General features: G+C 50.8%; 1 protein-coding gene across 2 annotated transcripts in view; it reads right to left on the bottom strand.

Annotated features, from left to right (window-relative positions):
• Nucleotides 1-620: 620 nt before the first annotated feature.
• Ptprf (protein tyrosine phosphatase receptor type F) overlaps nt 621-14759 on the bottom strand; it is an 88987-nt gene continuing 74848 nt past the window's right edge. For both annotated transcript variants that reach the window (XM_048351066.1, XM_048351067.1), the window contains 13 exons: nt 12698-12813; nt 9106-9203; nt 5557-5680; nt 5216-5391; nt 4422-4541; nt 3995-4149; nt 3630-3915; nt 3351-3529; nt 2996-3122; nt 2647-2772; nt 2247-2401; nt 2004-2139; nt 621-1589 (listed from right to left, as the gene is read on the bottom strand). In XM_048351066.1, coding sequence (XP_048207023.1) covers nt 1521-1589; nt 2004-2139; nt 2247-2401; nt 2647-2772; nt 2996-3122; nt 3351-3529; nt 3630-3915; nt 3995-4149; nt 4422-4541; nt 5216-5391; nt 5557-5680; nt 9106-9203; nt 12698-12813 — 1867 coding nt within the window. In that variant the 3' untranslated portion in view covers nt 621-1520. The remainder of the gene's footprint in view (nt 1590-2003; nt 2140-2246; nt 2402-2646; nt 2773-2995; nt 3123-3350; nt 3530-3629; nt 3916-3994; nt 4150-4421; nt 4542-5215; nt 5392-5556; nt 5681-9105; nt 9204-12697; nt 12814-14759) is intronic.

The following is a 14759-nucleotide window of genomic DNA, read 5'->3' as shown; positions in this document are numbered from 1 at the left end:
CAGCACTAGCATCCACAAGGTAAAAATGAATGTTTCACCCAACATTTCCAACCCTGGATTGTTGATCTTGACTTAGCCGAGCTAGATTTCGGGACCTGGGCATCCTATCCCTCAGCTAAAACAGCTATAAACCCTTTCCCGCCCCCACTTACCTATATCTAGATAGTCCTGCCTAGAGGAAGAGGCCCTCTCCCTGCCCCTCAGCAAGCCAAGATAATATTATAGTACCATTGACAGAAATCCAGTAGTCTTGCCACATTGGTTTATGAGGGCATCTTGAAGAAGTGGAAAAGAGTAATTTTTCAGGGGCTTTGAAAACAGCTGCAAACCAGGGAGAAAAACCATCTGGCCCCTGCTGAGGACAGACATGTGCTTCCAGGCCCACTGGCCTGGACCAGAAGGGCCAGCCATGCCCCGGCTTGGCCCTGAGGTGTATGGGGCGTGGTCCATGCCCTAACTTGTGCCATTCACATAGCCAGACAGCGGGAGCCCCACAGCCTGCACTGGCCATTCTGCAATGCAAGGGGATGGTCAGGTTCCACAGGCCCGGTGGGGGTCCCGGGTACATGTTGTCTCCTTCTTGGCCATCTGAAGCAGAGGCCAGGGATGACTCTCTTTTTCTTTTGATTTTCATGGTTGTTTTGTGTGTGTGTGTGTGTGTGTGTGTGTGCTTTTTTTTTTTTTTTTTTAAACCTTTGCAAACATGATGGTGATGAGGAATGCCTTGCCAGGCTCCTCCAGACATGTCTGTGGTTGTGGGCTGTTGTGAATGTTAAACACACACTGGAATAGATGACTGGGAATGTGTGTTTCCTATCGCCTCCCCGCCCACCACTGTCTGTGGGGCCTAAAAAAAGGCTCTGAAGGAAAAACAAAACAAAGACTTAAAAAAAATTGTGTTTCCCTGCATTTGGCTGAAATAAGATACCATCTGAAAGGCTGGAAGAGCAGCCCCACTGCCTCCTGATCCGCAGCCTCGCCTCGCTCAGGCTGGAGGCCCCAGCTCCATGTGAGGAACACAGGTCCTTGTCCCTCAGCACTAAGCCATACCAAAAAAAAAAAAAAAAAGGATCCAAAGTGAACTCAAAAAGAAAACAAAGTGAGCTCCAAGTCCTAGCAACCCATTCTGCAATTAAGGTTTTGCAAAAGGAAAATCAGAGGGAAGAGGCTAGACTCCCCATGTCTACCCCAGTTTAAAAAAATAAAAAAGGAGGCTTTGCCCCCCCATCCCCACCCCATGAGAAGAAGCATGAGAAACTGGGAGCTAAACAGAGAGCTTGAAGCGGGCTCCATTTGGGCCGGGTGAACAGAGCCTGACTGCCAGTCCACTCACTCGCCCAGGGTGGTCTGGGCTCTCTGATTGGTGTGGCAATGTTCCTGAAACGCGGTGATCCCAGTGGGCTGTGCTTTGCTGGCAACAGCATCCGTGCAGGAGGGCTGGACGATGTCGGTATGGCTCAGAGGAGCTGGGTCCCCTCCAGAGCCCCCCACTGGGGGCGGCGGAGGAGAGGGAGCAGTAGTTACGTTGCATAGTGGTCAAAGCTGCCGAGGTACTCCAGGGCTGCGCGGTAGCACAGCTGATACTGGTCCTGCAAGGGCAGGGAGGCTGGTCAGTGGAAGCAATGCCAATAGCTATCCTAACCACAAAGCTGAGGTCACTCAGGCTGGCTACTGGGCCAGAGAATGAGCATCTGCTGGAGGCAAATAGCATTCCCAGTATGGGGAAAGAGCATCTGAAGATTCATTGCTCTCTTTCCTCTCCCAGGCTTCTGTAACTACCTACAAACCACATTCAGCTGCACTCCACAAGGACTGCTGTGTCCAGTCCCACCAGTTTCCACTAGTTTTCAGTCCTGAGCTACAGAACTAACGTCTTTCTTGTCTCCACTGCACCTGAGGTAGGACTGGTAACGCTAAATGTCTGTCACATAAACACATATGCCTGGAGATGTCTGTAGGAACAGGCAGCCTAGGGTCACAAGGAGGGCTGCTGGTCTACATACCTCTGTCTGCACCATTGCAGGACGCTGTGTACGCAGGGTCTTCACGGTCTGGAACATGTCAACCACACCTTCATAGCGCATGCGCTCCAGGACAATACTCAGAGTGATGAACACTCCGGTGCGGCCCACACCAGCACTGTTTAGGGAACAGCTGGGTCAGGAAGCTTGCTTGCCTTATGCAGCACGTCGGACAGGCCTTCAGGATGACCCTCCACCCCTGGCCCTTCATGGGAATAGCCCCACCTGCAGTGCACTGTAATGGGCCCATCTTGCCCAAACTGCTCCTTTGTCTTGTGCACCTGCCCAATGAAGTCGATGAAGCCCTCACCCGTCTTGGGCACTCCTTGCTCCGGCCAGTCTGTGAACTGGAACTGCCGGATTGTTCTCGACTGCCCATCCTGGGAGAGGTGGGCAGGGAATTGAGTGAAGGTTTTTAGCAACTTCAGCGGTAGGCCCTCTAGGCCAGAAGTACAGTAACACAGACATGTACCCCCAAGGCCACTCAGGAGATATGCACAGCCCCAAACCTGCACCTCCACCTTAGATACTGAAAGGTATCCTGTGGGCAGCCTCTGTCCCACATATGATCAGACAGTATGATGAACACACCTTTGTGCCAACAAGGCATACTCTCAACACTTACCCGAGCATCTGTGACTTTGAACTCACGCAGGATATACTGGGGCATGTTGTATTCAGCCATTGGGTCAACGACAAAGTACTGGTAGCGAGCAGAACGCTCTGCTGGCCAGTACTGGTGGCACTTCTCCTGTGAATAGAGTGCCCAGCCCCCATGATCAGGTGGGGAGGAAAGGTGAAGGGAGTGCCAGGCTTCAGGGATCTAGGAGAAAATCCCAGAGGTGGTGAAGAGGAGGGTCTGAGGGCATGCTGATGGTATGGAAGGAGAGAGGAGTAAAAGGGGCCTCTTTCCCAAGGGTAGCTGGTCTCCTCCCAGGTATGCAAAAGGCTCTACGGGGGAGGGGTGGGCTCACCCTGCCCATCTCCCGAAGCTTGGTCAGCATGACGATGATGGTTGAATTGTGCTCCCATAGCATGCGCCAGAAGTCCTCGGTGCTCTCTGCCAGAGGCCCCTGTGTAGCTATGTAGGCCTTCTGTTGTCTGGGTGAACATAAGACTACATATGCTGGAGGTGCTGCTGCCCCCATGACCCCTGAAATTGCCTGGACCCTTGGGGGGTCCTGCTCTGAGACTCCCTCCTTCAATATACCCTCCCTGTTTGTTCTACCCAGTCAGCCTCCTCTTGTATTTGGGCTGGCCCTACTCTGCTGCCACCCCACCAGCAGGAAGCAGGGCAAGGCATCATGGTTCAAGGACAAGTGCGCTGACCTATAGCCATCCAAGAAGCTGGCATTGATGTAGTCGGAACCCTCCACACCACGGATGGGCTGCAGACACACCCGGGTCAATTCATAAGGCATGATGTTGACCAGGCGGTTCTTGAACTTGTTACAGGGCAGATTGGCACTAATGAAGCGAGATGTGTGGGCTTTGGAGCTGGCCAACAGCTGTTAAGAGGAAGGGTTGGTTAGGCTTGGCCTCCTGCGAGGGCTCATTCCCCTGACCCAGTCCAAGCCCTTGAGGTTAACGAGGCACACCAAGCCCCACCTTGAACTCAAGTTCCATGGCAGTCACACTCTCCCCAGGAGGTACTTGGCCTAGCTTCTGGATGTGGGCATACAGGTTGCGGGCGGGCACTTCTGTGTGTCCACACGTGGCAGCCTCTAACAACGCCTCATGGATGAACACATATTGGTCTTCTGTCTGCACCATGTAGTTCCTCTGTGATCGCATGCATGTCACATGGCCATAGATGTCTACTGTCTTCTCATGCTTCATCCGCTCCAGCATGGCGTCAATAACGATGAAGCAGCCTGTGCGGCCCACACCGGCACTGCAGGACATGGGCTTAGCTTGGGGCACTGCTCCCTACCTCCCACCCTACCCCATCTGGAGGCCCTGTGCCTTCTCACCTGCAGTGCACCACCATGGGCCCCGCATCAAGGGGATTGAATGCCTTGACCCGTCGTAGGAAGGCCAGGATGGGAGTCGGATACTCAGGAACCCCATGGTCTGGCCAGGCCATAAACTGGAACTGACGCAGCTCCCGCTTCTCACTGGAGCCACTCTGGACAGTAAAATTAGTTAGAAGACAGGAAGTGACTAGGAGTCTGCTTGCCATGACCCAGGGTAGAACTGACCAGTCACTGGGACCAGACCTTCCTCCCCCTACTCAGAAGTCACCAGGCACCCTGAAGGAGTTGTGGCCTTCTTCTCATAACACAGTCTGTCATATCACACACTTGTCTCGCTTCCCAGGCCAGCTCCCCCATCCCAGTCCACTGTCCTTATAAGGTTTAAGTGGAAGACAAGTTTCAGGGCACCTGGGGCCATGAATACCTTGTGGAGGGCAAAGGTGCGCATGGTGTAGGTGGCTAGCTCCACTGTGTCCAGCAGAGTCACTTGAATGAGGCCGTAGGTCTCAGTTCCACGGGCTGGCCAATACTGATCACACTTCACCTGCAGAGGGACAAACAGAGCAGGGGGCGTAGGGTACATGACAATGTTGGAGGGTGCTCAAACCCTGACAGGCAAAAGAAGAGTGTAAGGTTCAGTCCATCTGACCATCCCCAATGTTCAGATGCACCATCTCTCTGCTTCACCAAGCTTTGTCACTGTGTCACTAACTCTGCCCTCACTGGTGGAATGGGGCCGTAATTGAAAATTATTTATTCAAGACCAGATCGCACCAGGCACATTTTCTGCCAAATTTACCCATAACGTTTATGCTCCATTTTCAAGCTCTGTAAATTTTATGTTCCAGTCAATGCTTTGCAGTGCAAAAGCAGATAACAGCAGCTCTTCTTCCTAATTAACTTAGGAGATGTGTTAATGCCTCAGGAATACTCTAGCATCTGGGGAACATGTGAACACCCCAGAAACATGCCAGCAACTAGGGAACATATTAGCATTCCAGAAAATGACAGCATTTGGTGAAACACATTAACATCACAGGAACCTAAGAGCATCTAGAGAATGTGCCACCCCCCCCCCCCACTCCAGTACTTTGGGAATATAACAATATTCCAGGAAAGCAATATTATGTGAGGAATTCCTTAAGGAACTTCTGTCCAACATCACCTGGTGACTGAGTTATTTCTCACCCAGCTCCTAGCAGGACCCTTCAATCTCACCCGGGATTTCTCCTCCAGCCGTGTCATCATGACAACAGTGGCTGTGCGCTGTTCCCACACCATCCTCCAAAAATCGCCCATGGTCTCAGGCAGTGGGCCCTGTGTGGCAATGTAGGCATTTTGCTTGCGATAGCCATCGATGTAGTTGGCATTGATGTAATCACTCCCGGGGACACCTGCAGAGAGACAAGGACATGGAGAGCATTAACGTAGCGCCTCTAGGCCCACCCATCAGGCCTCCATGTACCCAAGAGTAGAACATCTTCTACAAAGAATTGTCACTCCAGTGAGAAAGGAGGAGGAAAACAGGGAAGTGAGAGAGGGTGCTGCCCTTGGCTCACCATCGATGGAAGTGAGGATGACTCGAGAGTGGTCATAGGCAATGACATTTGCGTAGCGGTTCTTGGGCTTGTTCACCTCCAGGTTGGAATTCTCCCATGTGAACTGCTGTCCCGGGTCGATGGACTACCGAAAGTGGAAGAAGCAGGTGAGGTAAGGAACAAGTCAAGAGACTGCCCCTGGGGACCCCAGAACCCTGCATTTTGCTCACTCTGTCATCCCTATTCAGGCCATACTACCCTCTACCCATGGTGCTGCTGAGAGACTGAACACTCCCAGGCCCCCAGACACAAAGATGTTAGGTCCTCTATCTGGAACATGACAGATAGCTCCTCTGACCAAGCACCAAATCCCATGGTTTGATTAGAGTGTTCTGGAGTAGAGCCAGGAAAGGGCACTGCACTCAGCTAATGAAATGAGCAGTTAGCAGAGTCAACTACTTGGGCCACATTAGAAAGTGATGAAGGCAGCCAAGTACCAGTGGCTCAAGCCTGTAATCCTAGCCACTCAGGAGGCTGAGATCTGAGGATCGTGGTTTAAGGCTAAGCCAGGCAAGAAAGTCTGTGAGACTCTCATCTCCAATAAACCACCAGAAAACCAGCAGTGGCACTGTGGCTCAAAGTGGTAGAGGACTAGCCTCAGGGAGAGTGCCCAGGCCCAGAGTTCAAGCCCCATGATCAACAAAAGGAGAGGGGGCGCTGATGAAGGTTCTGAAGACTGTGCACCTTGGCAGTTCTGTTCCAACTCTGGTCCTCTGACCTGCCCTTCCTGCATGTAGGACACAGGCTTCTCTTGGTTCCTCTGTTGTTGTTGTTGTTTTTGTTGTTTGTTTTTTGGCCAGTCCTGGCCTTGGACTCAGGGCCTGAGCACCGTCCCTGGCTTCTTTTTGCTCAAGGCTAGCACTCTGCCACTTGAGCCACAGCGCCACTTCTGGCCGTTTTCTGTATATGTGGTGCTGGGGAATTGAACCCAGGGCCTCATGTATACGAGGCAAGCACTCTTGCCACTAGGCCATATCCCCAGCCCCTTGGTTCCTCTGTTATAGCCCTAAGTGACCCTTACTGATCACAGGATTCTCATGCCTGTCTGCTGGAGCTGTCATTTGAGTATCTCGCAGCTTCCTAGATACCTCCACCAGGTGGTCTCAACTTCTGTCTCAATCCAACTTTTTTTTTTTTTTTTGCTGGTCCTGGGGCTTGTACTCTGGGCTGGTGCTGTCCCTGAGGCTTCTTTTGCTCAAGGCTAGTGCTCTGTCACTTGAGTCACATCTGGCTTTTTGAGTAGTTTATTGGAGCTAAGAGTCTCACAGGGACTTTTCTGCTCAGGCTGGCTTTGAACCGCGATCCTCAGATCTCAGTCTTCTGAGTAGCTAGGATTATAGGCATGAGCCACTGGCACCCAGCTCAATCCAATTTTAAAGTTAAGTTCATCAGCTTCCCCTCTGAACCTGGTTCTACTGCTAGGTCTTTTAAGTAGAGGGCACAATCATCCATTTACTCTGAAGCCCAGGCCAGCAGCTGCAACTCTACCTCAAAAATCTCTGTATTTCTACCGATCACTCGTCATATCTAGCGTTCCACTCCTTAACTCCCTTCAACCTGCTATGACTGCCCTTGGCCATTCACCTAATTCAGGCCTGGCATCTCCCTGCCTTTTCTCTCCAATCCACTCTGGCCTATGGCCAGGACAATCCTTTGAAAATACAGATCTGAATGTCAATTTTCTGCTTAAAAGCCTCTATATGCCAGTCAGGGCTTCAAAGAACAGAAATGGTACGAGCTAAGTCTTAGCAGTTGGCACTGTTAGAAGCACTCTCATGCATTTCCTCATCTAATTCTCATGAGGTAGGTTCGGTTGTTATCCTCATTTTATAGTTCTCTGCATAGCACACACTCTTCATATTTTGGCCCAGCCTTGTTACTTCCCATGGGATGGTGGCATTGCCTCCATGAGACCTCCAGGACCACACCCACACACAAGCTGCTACAGTGCTCTCAGCCTCTTCCCTTCGCATCTCAGGCAAACTATATATCGGGGCAGATTTTCAGTCACACATTCAATTCTGATTACCTGTCTGTCTATGTTTATCCATTGAGTCTCTGAAGACATTTGTCTCTATATCCCTAGAACATCAGCATTAATCGAGCTATGGGAACCTGGCTCAGGGAGAGCCCACAGCTGCCTTGGGTGGGCAGGGAAGCTGGTGTTCTAAGGAAGAGGTGAAGCTTAGGTCAGAGAGAAATGAGCAGTGAGAAGTGAGGGGAACCTGTGAGCAGAGACCCCCGAGTCTGGACAGTAGTCGGAGCCTCATGAGAAGGAATGGGGCATGACACAGGTTGAGTAAGAGTTGAAGATAAAGGAGGCTTCCTAGCAAGATAAAGAGCTGAAAACAGGGCCCCATTTATAAGCTTCATTACTGCAGCAAGGCTAAAGCTAAGCAGGTCCTATTGTGTATTCTACAGTGGAAGGCAGATACTTGTATAGCAAATATGCTCATTCATATGTCCACCAAAGTTTAATGTCCTCTTTGGAAACCTGGCTTACCAACTTTGCTACCTACTTGGTGCATGGCCCTTCAAAGGCATATAGCTGCTAAGAGTAGACTGGAAGGTCAGAAAATCCTAGAGTCTGTCCTTTATCACTTTTTTTTTTTTTTTGTTAGTCATGGGATTTGAACTTAGGGCCTGAGCTCTGTTCCTGAGCTTTTCTGCTCAAGGCTAGTGCTCTACGATTTTGAGCCAAAGCTCTGGTTTTCTAGTAGTTAATTGGAGATAAGAGTCTCATGGACTTTCCTTCACGGGCTGGCTTTGTTAGGAACCCTCATACCCTGAAGTGAGCCCTGGAAAGTGGAAGTCGAGGCTTGAGTACTAAGTCTCAGCTGTGATATTAAGAATGGACGTGTGGGCACAGGTGGGTGGCAGCTAACAAGATGAGAGCTGGGCTTCCATCATACCTACTGGGGACAGCTCTTCTGGTGTTGATCACTGTAAGAGGCTCAGTGATACTGTTATCTCAGGCAGTGAGTAAGCGGATGGAACTCACAAAAGTATAGGGAGCTGGGTGGGCTGGAATCCTGGCTCTATTACTCATCAGTTGTTTGACCCTCCTCAGACCCATTTTCTGGTCTATAAAATGGGACAGTAATAGTACCATTTCAATAGTCTGTGGGGCACAGAAAGAGAAGATGCCCAGTGCTTAATTTGGTGCTGGTCTGAAACAACCTCTTCATAGAGTGCTCTGCTGATCATAGTTATTGATTTGTGTTGTCTGTGGTCTGTGCTGACCTCTAATAGCATATGGCACACATCCGAGCATCTAGCAAATGACCTTCTGAAGCATTTCTTGGGGGTGACCAGATGGTCCTAGCACCGGGCCTGTACCTAGAACCATTAGTTCCTTCACCCGAAGCTTGGTTTTGTTGACCCTCTTCATTGTGCACCAGGAAAGTGTGGAGCCCCAGTCCCAGCTGGGATCTGGGATAAGACAGAAGTTGGTTATTGGCTAGGTTCAGGCCAGTCACATTGTGAGAGTGAGGGCTGGGGGTGTCTTACCTCATACTCCTGGGAGAACTTGAGGCCATCATTGGCTTTCAGGCGTTCAATGTTGTCTGCCAAGTCAGTGATAGGGATGGGTGGGTGGTCACGCATACCTAGGGGAGGTAGGGCATAGGAAAGCAGAATTAGCATGAGACCTGAGTAAGATGGCAGAGACAGCCCCAATGTATGCATGTGCAAATGTGAATACAGGTGACCATGGAGCACTCAGCACTGGTGGCATGGAGACAGCAGCACATGCGGCAACAAGGATGGCAGGACACACGGTGGCTGGGGCATGGCAGATGTGTGTGCTGTCGGCACATGGGAGCATGTCTAGCACATGGGAGCATGTCTGGGTGACACACCACTGAGTGAGGGCAACAGGGTTCAGCCTGGCAGGTCTGCTCAAGAGAAACAAGAGGCTTCTTCCCTCCTAGGCTGGGGCTGGAAGCCCAGGTCATCAGCAGCCGAAAGGATGGAAGCTGGATTTCCACCACATCTGCCCGGAGATGGCCCTCCTGCCCCTCACTGGCATCAGTTACTATGGGAGTCCTGGTGACACTGCCTTCCCAGGCACTGATTATGTGGATGAAATGGCCACTAAGTATAGAGACAATGACAGTGTGACACAGAGATACACAGAGAGAGAAGCAAATGAAGAGGAAGACTGGAGACAGACAGCCAGGAAGATAGGAGGCAGACAGATGCCAGAGGCAAGGAGGCAAGAAGATAGGGCCAGTGGGAGAGAAAAGAGACTGGAGAAAGCAAGTGGGCAGAAGAGGGGAGGAAAGAGAGGAGGAGACAGCTGGGGAGAAGAGAGGAGCAAAAGGTGGGGAGAAGGAAGGAAGAAAGGAAGGAAGGAAGGCAGGAAGGAAGGAAAGAAGGAAGGAAAGAAGGAAGGAAGGAAGGAAGGAAGGAAGGAAGGAAGGAAGGAAGGAAAGAAGGAAGGAAGGAAGGAAGGAGAGGGGAAATGGGGTGAGAGTAGAATAGAAACAGACATGGAAGCCAAAGTTTTCCCAAACATGGGAACTTTGAAAACTAACTTGAGATATTCGGGCAACTGGGGGCACTGGAACCTGTAGAGAAAACAAACCAGAAAAACAATAGGGGTGGAGAAGAAAGCTGGGTTGCCTTTTCTGGTCACCTGGATGTGAGATCAAACAATGCAGTGCAGGGGCTGGGGGGCTGGGGAGGAGGAGGGGGCCGTGAGGGATGAGGAACTGGGGGCTGTGGGTCAAGAGCCACCACAGGTTTCCTTGTTTTCCAGTAGCACAGACTGATTTCCCACCCCCAGAGTGAGTGCTCCCAAACACAGACCTGGGTGGGCTCTTCCTATGACCAAACATGAAGTCCAAAGTAAACTCTTGTCCCTTTTGCTATCAAAATTTGGGCTTGGATATTTTTAGATGACGTTCATACTGAAAATTAGGGAAGGGCTGGGAATGTGGCCTAGTGGTAGAGTGCTTGGCCAGCATGCATGAAGCCCTGGGTTCAATTCCTCAGCACCACATAAACAGAAGGCCGGAAGTGGCGCTGTGGCTCATGTGCTAACCTTGAGCAAAAGAAGCTCAGGGACAGTGCCCAGGCCCTGGGCTGACAAGAAAGAAAAAAAAGAAAATTAGGGAAATCTTTTTCATTCCCTACCCATCTCCTCTCTTCCTAAGCACTTGCCCACTGTCTATACATCTCCCCATCCCCTGCAAGGTCTCAAGAGCCAGAGCCACTGGTTCTTCTCCACTCGAGGTCACTTGGTCCCTCTTCTCCCTTGTAAAGCGTTTTCCAGCTCTAGCTTCACAGACACCCGCTTATCTTGTGTCCATCCCTCTGCCTGGCAGCTCTTCATTTATCCTTCACTAACACTGTACACCACCCTTTCCTGGGCTCCCTTCTTGCTCTTGCCTTGGGAGAGTCTGTCACTTTTAGGTTTTGACCGGAGTGCTCCTTGGCACCTCTCAAACTGGTGGCTTCAGGACTGAGGCCAGTAAAGCGGACCGTACCTACAGGCTTCCTATCATGTGGATGCTCCCATCCCATTCCTCAGCCAGGAGCCCCAAAGCCATCTTATGTCTCTGTGTGAACTCTGGATGGGTCTCACTGTCCTTATCTCTTTCATACTTGCCCCTTCCTTCCATCCCCACTGCCCCCTTGCATGTACCAGACTAGGCCAACAGCCTCATCTCCCTCCCGTAGTTTCTCTCTTGTCAACCCATTTGGCACAGAGCAGCCAGAGTGGTATGTCTACAATAGCACAATTCTGACATTGCTGCTCCCCTGATAAAGACCTCTCCTGTCTCCTTGGGCTCGCAGGACCAAGTCTAAATGCCTCAGCCTGCTGTTTATGACCTTCTGTTAAACCCCTCAGTAGCCTGTTGGCTCAACAATCCTGCCCCCCACTCCAATGCTACAGACACACTCAAGGGCTGATAACTTGATGTACATACCGTGGCTCTACTTGGAGAACCACCTTCTACCCTTTCCCTGAAAATGGCCCAAGTAGCCCAGCACTGCCCTGAACTGGCTCTTCTATTTCCCCTTTCCCACCATGCTGGCATTTGTATTCCTCACAGGTCTAGTCAAGCCAAATTACAACAGACTGCTAGATCTGTGGGCGCACAGCTGCAAGACATGTGCTGTCATCAGGTTGCGAGGAAGCCCAGACCACATGATGAGGCTGTGCATGGATGTCCTGCTGATAGCCTAACCAGGTTTAGAGCTGCTCATCAACTACATGTTGCCTCAATGAACCAGTGTTTACTATTATCTACAGGTTGGAAAGTTTTCCTATGTAAGGCCAGTAAGTAAGTAAGACTTTGCAGTCATCAGCTATCTATCTCTTCCATCCTTCGCAGTGCAAATATCCTCAGAAAGTAATAGATATGGCAGTGTTCCAGCAAAACCTTATTTTGGAAACTCATAGTGGGACATATTTGGCCATTAGCCATAGTTTGCTAGTCCCTGCTTTAAATGGTTCTATCTCCTAGCCTTGAGGTCTCCCAGCTGAGGGCTCAGACATTCAGGAATAGACATTGTTCCTGCTGTACCCTGTCTGATTCCTGACTCATAGGAACTGTAAAAGAGAATACATAATTGTTGTTTTAAGCAACTAAGTTTGAGATAATCTGATATGTAGTAATAACTAGCTCATACAAATATAGGCCCTTCTTTGTGTGCACATTAGTTCATTCATTTGTTCCACTGCTGCGTGTTCATTTCACAAGCATTCAACAAGAACCCACTGCAGGTTAAATACAAAGATGAGGATGAACAAGAGAGTTACTGCTGCCACAGAGCTCAGAGATTATCATTAAAGCAATGCTAGGCCTCTGTTAGAGGTGTCACAATGCAAACAGAGGTTCTGGGAGCCAAGAAAGCCTCCAACCCTGGATGGGGTCTCTTTCTGGGATGCACAGGGGGGCTAGTAAGAAGCTCTGTTGCCCTTGTGAGGTTTCCAGGTTCAGTTTACTTGTTGGATATGGGGCTCCTCAGTCATACCAGCCCGAAGAAGAGCAGCAAGAAATGGGGCATGAGCCCAAGGTCCTTCAGTGGACCGTCTAGGGACCTGTGAAACCGTGTGCAGGTCTGTGTGGTCCAAGTGGAGCCACCCTACCTGGGGTCTGGTAGTTGAGCCTCCGCATCTCCACAGGGTCAGAGGAGTGGGCCAGCAGGGAGTCTTTCAGTCCAATGGACTGCTCATCCTTTGATGATGGGGAGTGAGTCCTTTTCCTAAAGAGGCAGCAGGAGGTTGGTGAGAACCCAAGTTTCAAGCTCAGACCAGCCCCATGTGCCCTATGACCCCACCCTATCCTGGGGTCTCTGAGCACAGAGGAGCCAGGGGCAGAGCAGCTTCCACATGAAAGAACAGAGTATAGGAGTGTAGTAGAGAGACAGGAGTGTGGAGTAGACAAAGGGCAAGCAGCAGGGGAAGAAAGGGACACACAGGCTGGTGGTTCCTTTGGACAGAGAGCAGGTCACTGCTGGGCAGTGGCTGCTGTCCCCAAGACTACCAAACCTGAGGCAGCAGAAGCCACCAGGAAGAAACATGCAACAACACATAAAATATGCAAACATCACAGGGGACTGGGCCCCAGCTGTCTGGCCCCACGGTATCTGTGTAAATTCCCAGAGCAGCAGGGGAGGGACAAGAAAAGTGTCACCCTATCTGGGCAAAGTCCTCTCTCACTGGCCTTAGCCTCCCCATCGATAAAGACAGGGTCAGAAACAGACTACAGGGTCCAGCTACTGAGTAATACCCACAGCCCACTTTCAAGCTGTGTACTGTTGTTAAGGAGGAACTCGCAAGTATGCTTGTGTGTATCTTAAGACACCATTCCCTGCTGCTCTGCAGAGTCGAACAAGATCATCTCTTGCAGCACTTAGATAACTTTCTAGAGAACGGAGAGCCTGGGGAGAGTTCTGGAGAGGTCTGTAGACTAGGGAAGCAATGAAAGCTGCATCGTGCATCAGCTCCAGAGGAGCCTCCTCTATGGAGGAAACACAGTTGAATAGGCAAAAGAGTGACAAAGCCTGCCCCTCATGCCAATGAGGACTCATCCCAAACCAGGAAGCCAACTGTGCTGACCAGATACCATTTGCTGCTGAAAGCCACAAGGCAGGAGGCTTCTGGTCAAAGCACCATCCCTCCCTGCTGGCCCATATGCACAGGGATAAGAAGAGAGCGTGTGAGGAGAGAAGGAATAACTCCTACCTTTCTTGTTTACTAGGTTCCCGAAAGACAGGCAAGGACAGAAGAGAGGAATGATCATTGTTTCTGCCAAGCACGCAGCCCTCACATGATGGGAGACAAAGCGGGACCCTCATAAGGCACCCACATGATATGAGGAGGGTCCACCTCTGCATAGACACCAGGATCCAGGTGAGGGTGGGAAGGTTGAATGGGTGTGGGGGGCATACCTCAAGACTAGCCACAGGGGCTGGGGATATGGCCTAGTGGCAAAAGTGCTTGCCTCATATACACGAGGCCCTGGGTTCAATTCCCCAGCACCACATATACAGAAAATGGCCAGAAGTGGCGCTGTGGCTCAAGCAGCAGAGTGCTAGCCTTGAGCAAAAAGGAAGCCAGGGACAGTGCTCAGGCCCTGAGTCCAAGCCCCAGGACTGGCAAAAAAAAAAAAAAAAAAAAAAAAAAAGACTAGCCACAGGTCTGACCACCCTGGGAAAGCCAGAACTTGTTAGGAAGAAGCACAGGGCCCAGGCAAGTTCAGGGAGACAATGGGGCACAGGAGAAGGGCACTCCTTCAAGGAGATGCATCTGACACACACACCAGGATACATTCATGAGGCAGGTACCCTCTGAACATTCTGTGTGCTCCTTCAGCTCTGTGTTAGGGGACAGGAGGCTCACCACACTCAGCCATAGCTCCTGTCTAATGGGGCATTCTATAGCAGATGCAGGCTGTGTCTGGGAGGGGATGGGGACCAAAGAAAGCCTCCTGGACACGAGTCTACAAGCGAGTCATAAAGGATATGGAGGCAACTGCCAGGCAGTGTGGAAGAGAGCTGGAAAGCAGAGTAGGATCCAGCCTCATGGGCCTGGGAACCATTCCGTGTGACCATGTTAAGGATGGTGGCAGAGACAAGGTTAGCCAGGCATTCAACTTTCAGTCTAGAGGGGCTGGGAGCCACCAATAGGTTTTAAATCAAGGGTTACA

This window comes from Perognathus longimembris, chromosome 7, assembly GCF_023159225.1.
Source record: "Perognathus longimembris pacificus isolate PPM17 chromosome 7, ASM2315922v1, whole genome shotgun sequence".
In the NCBI taxonomy this organism is placed as follows: domain Eukaryota; kingdom Metazoa; phylum Chordata; class Mammalia; order Rodentia; family Heteromyidae; genus Perognathus; species Perognathus longimembris.
The sequence above is the reverse complement of the archived record's forward strand: the minus strand, read 5'-3'. Positions and strand labels throughout refer to the sequence as shown.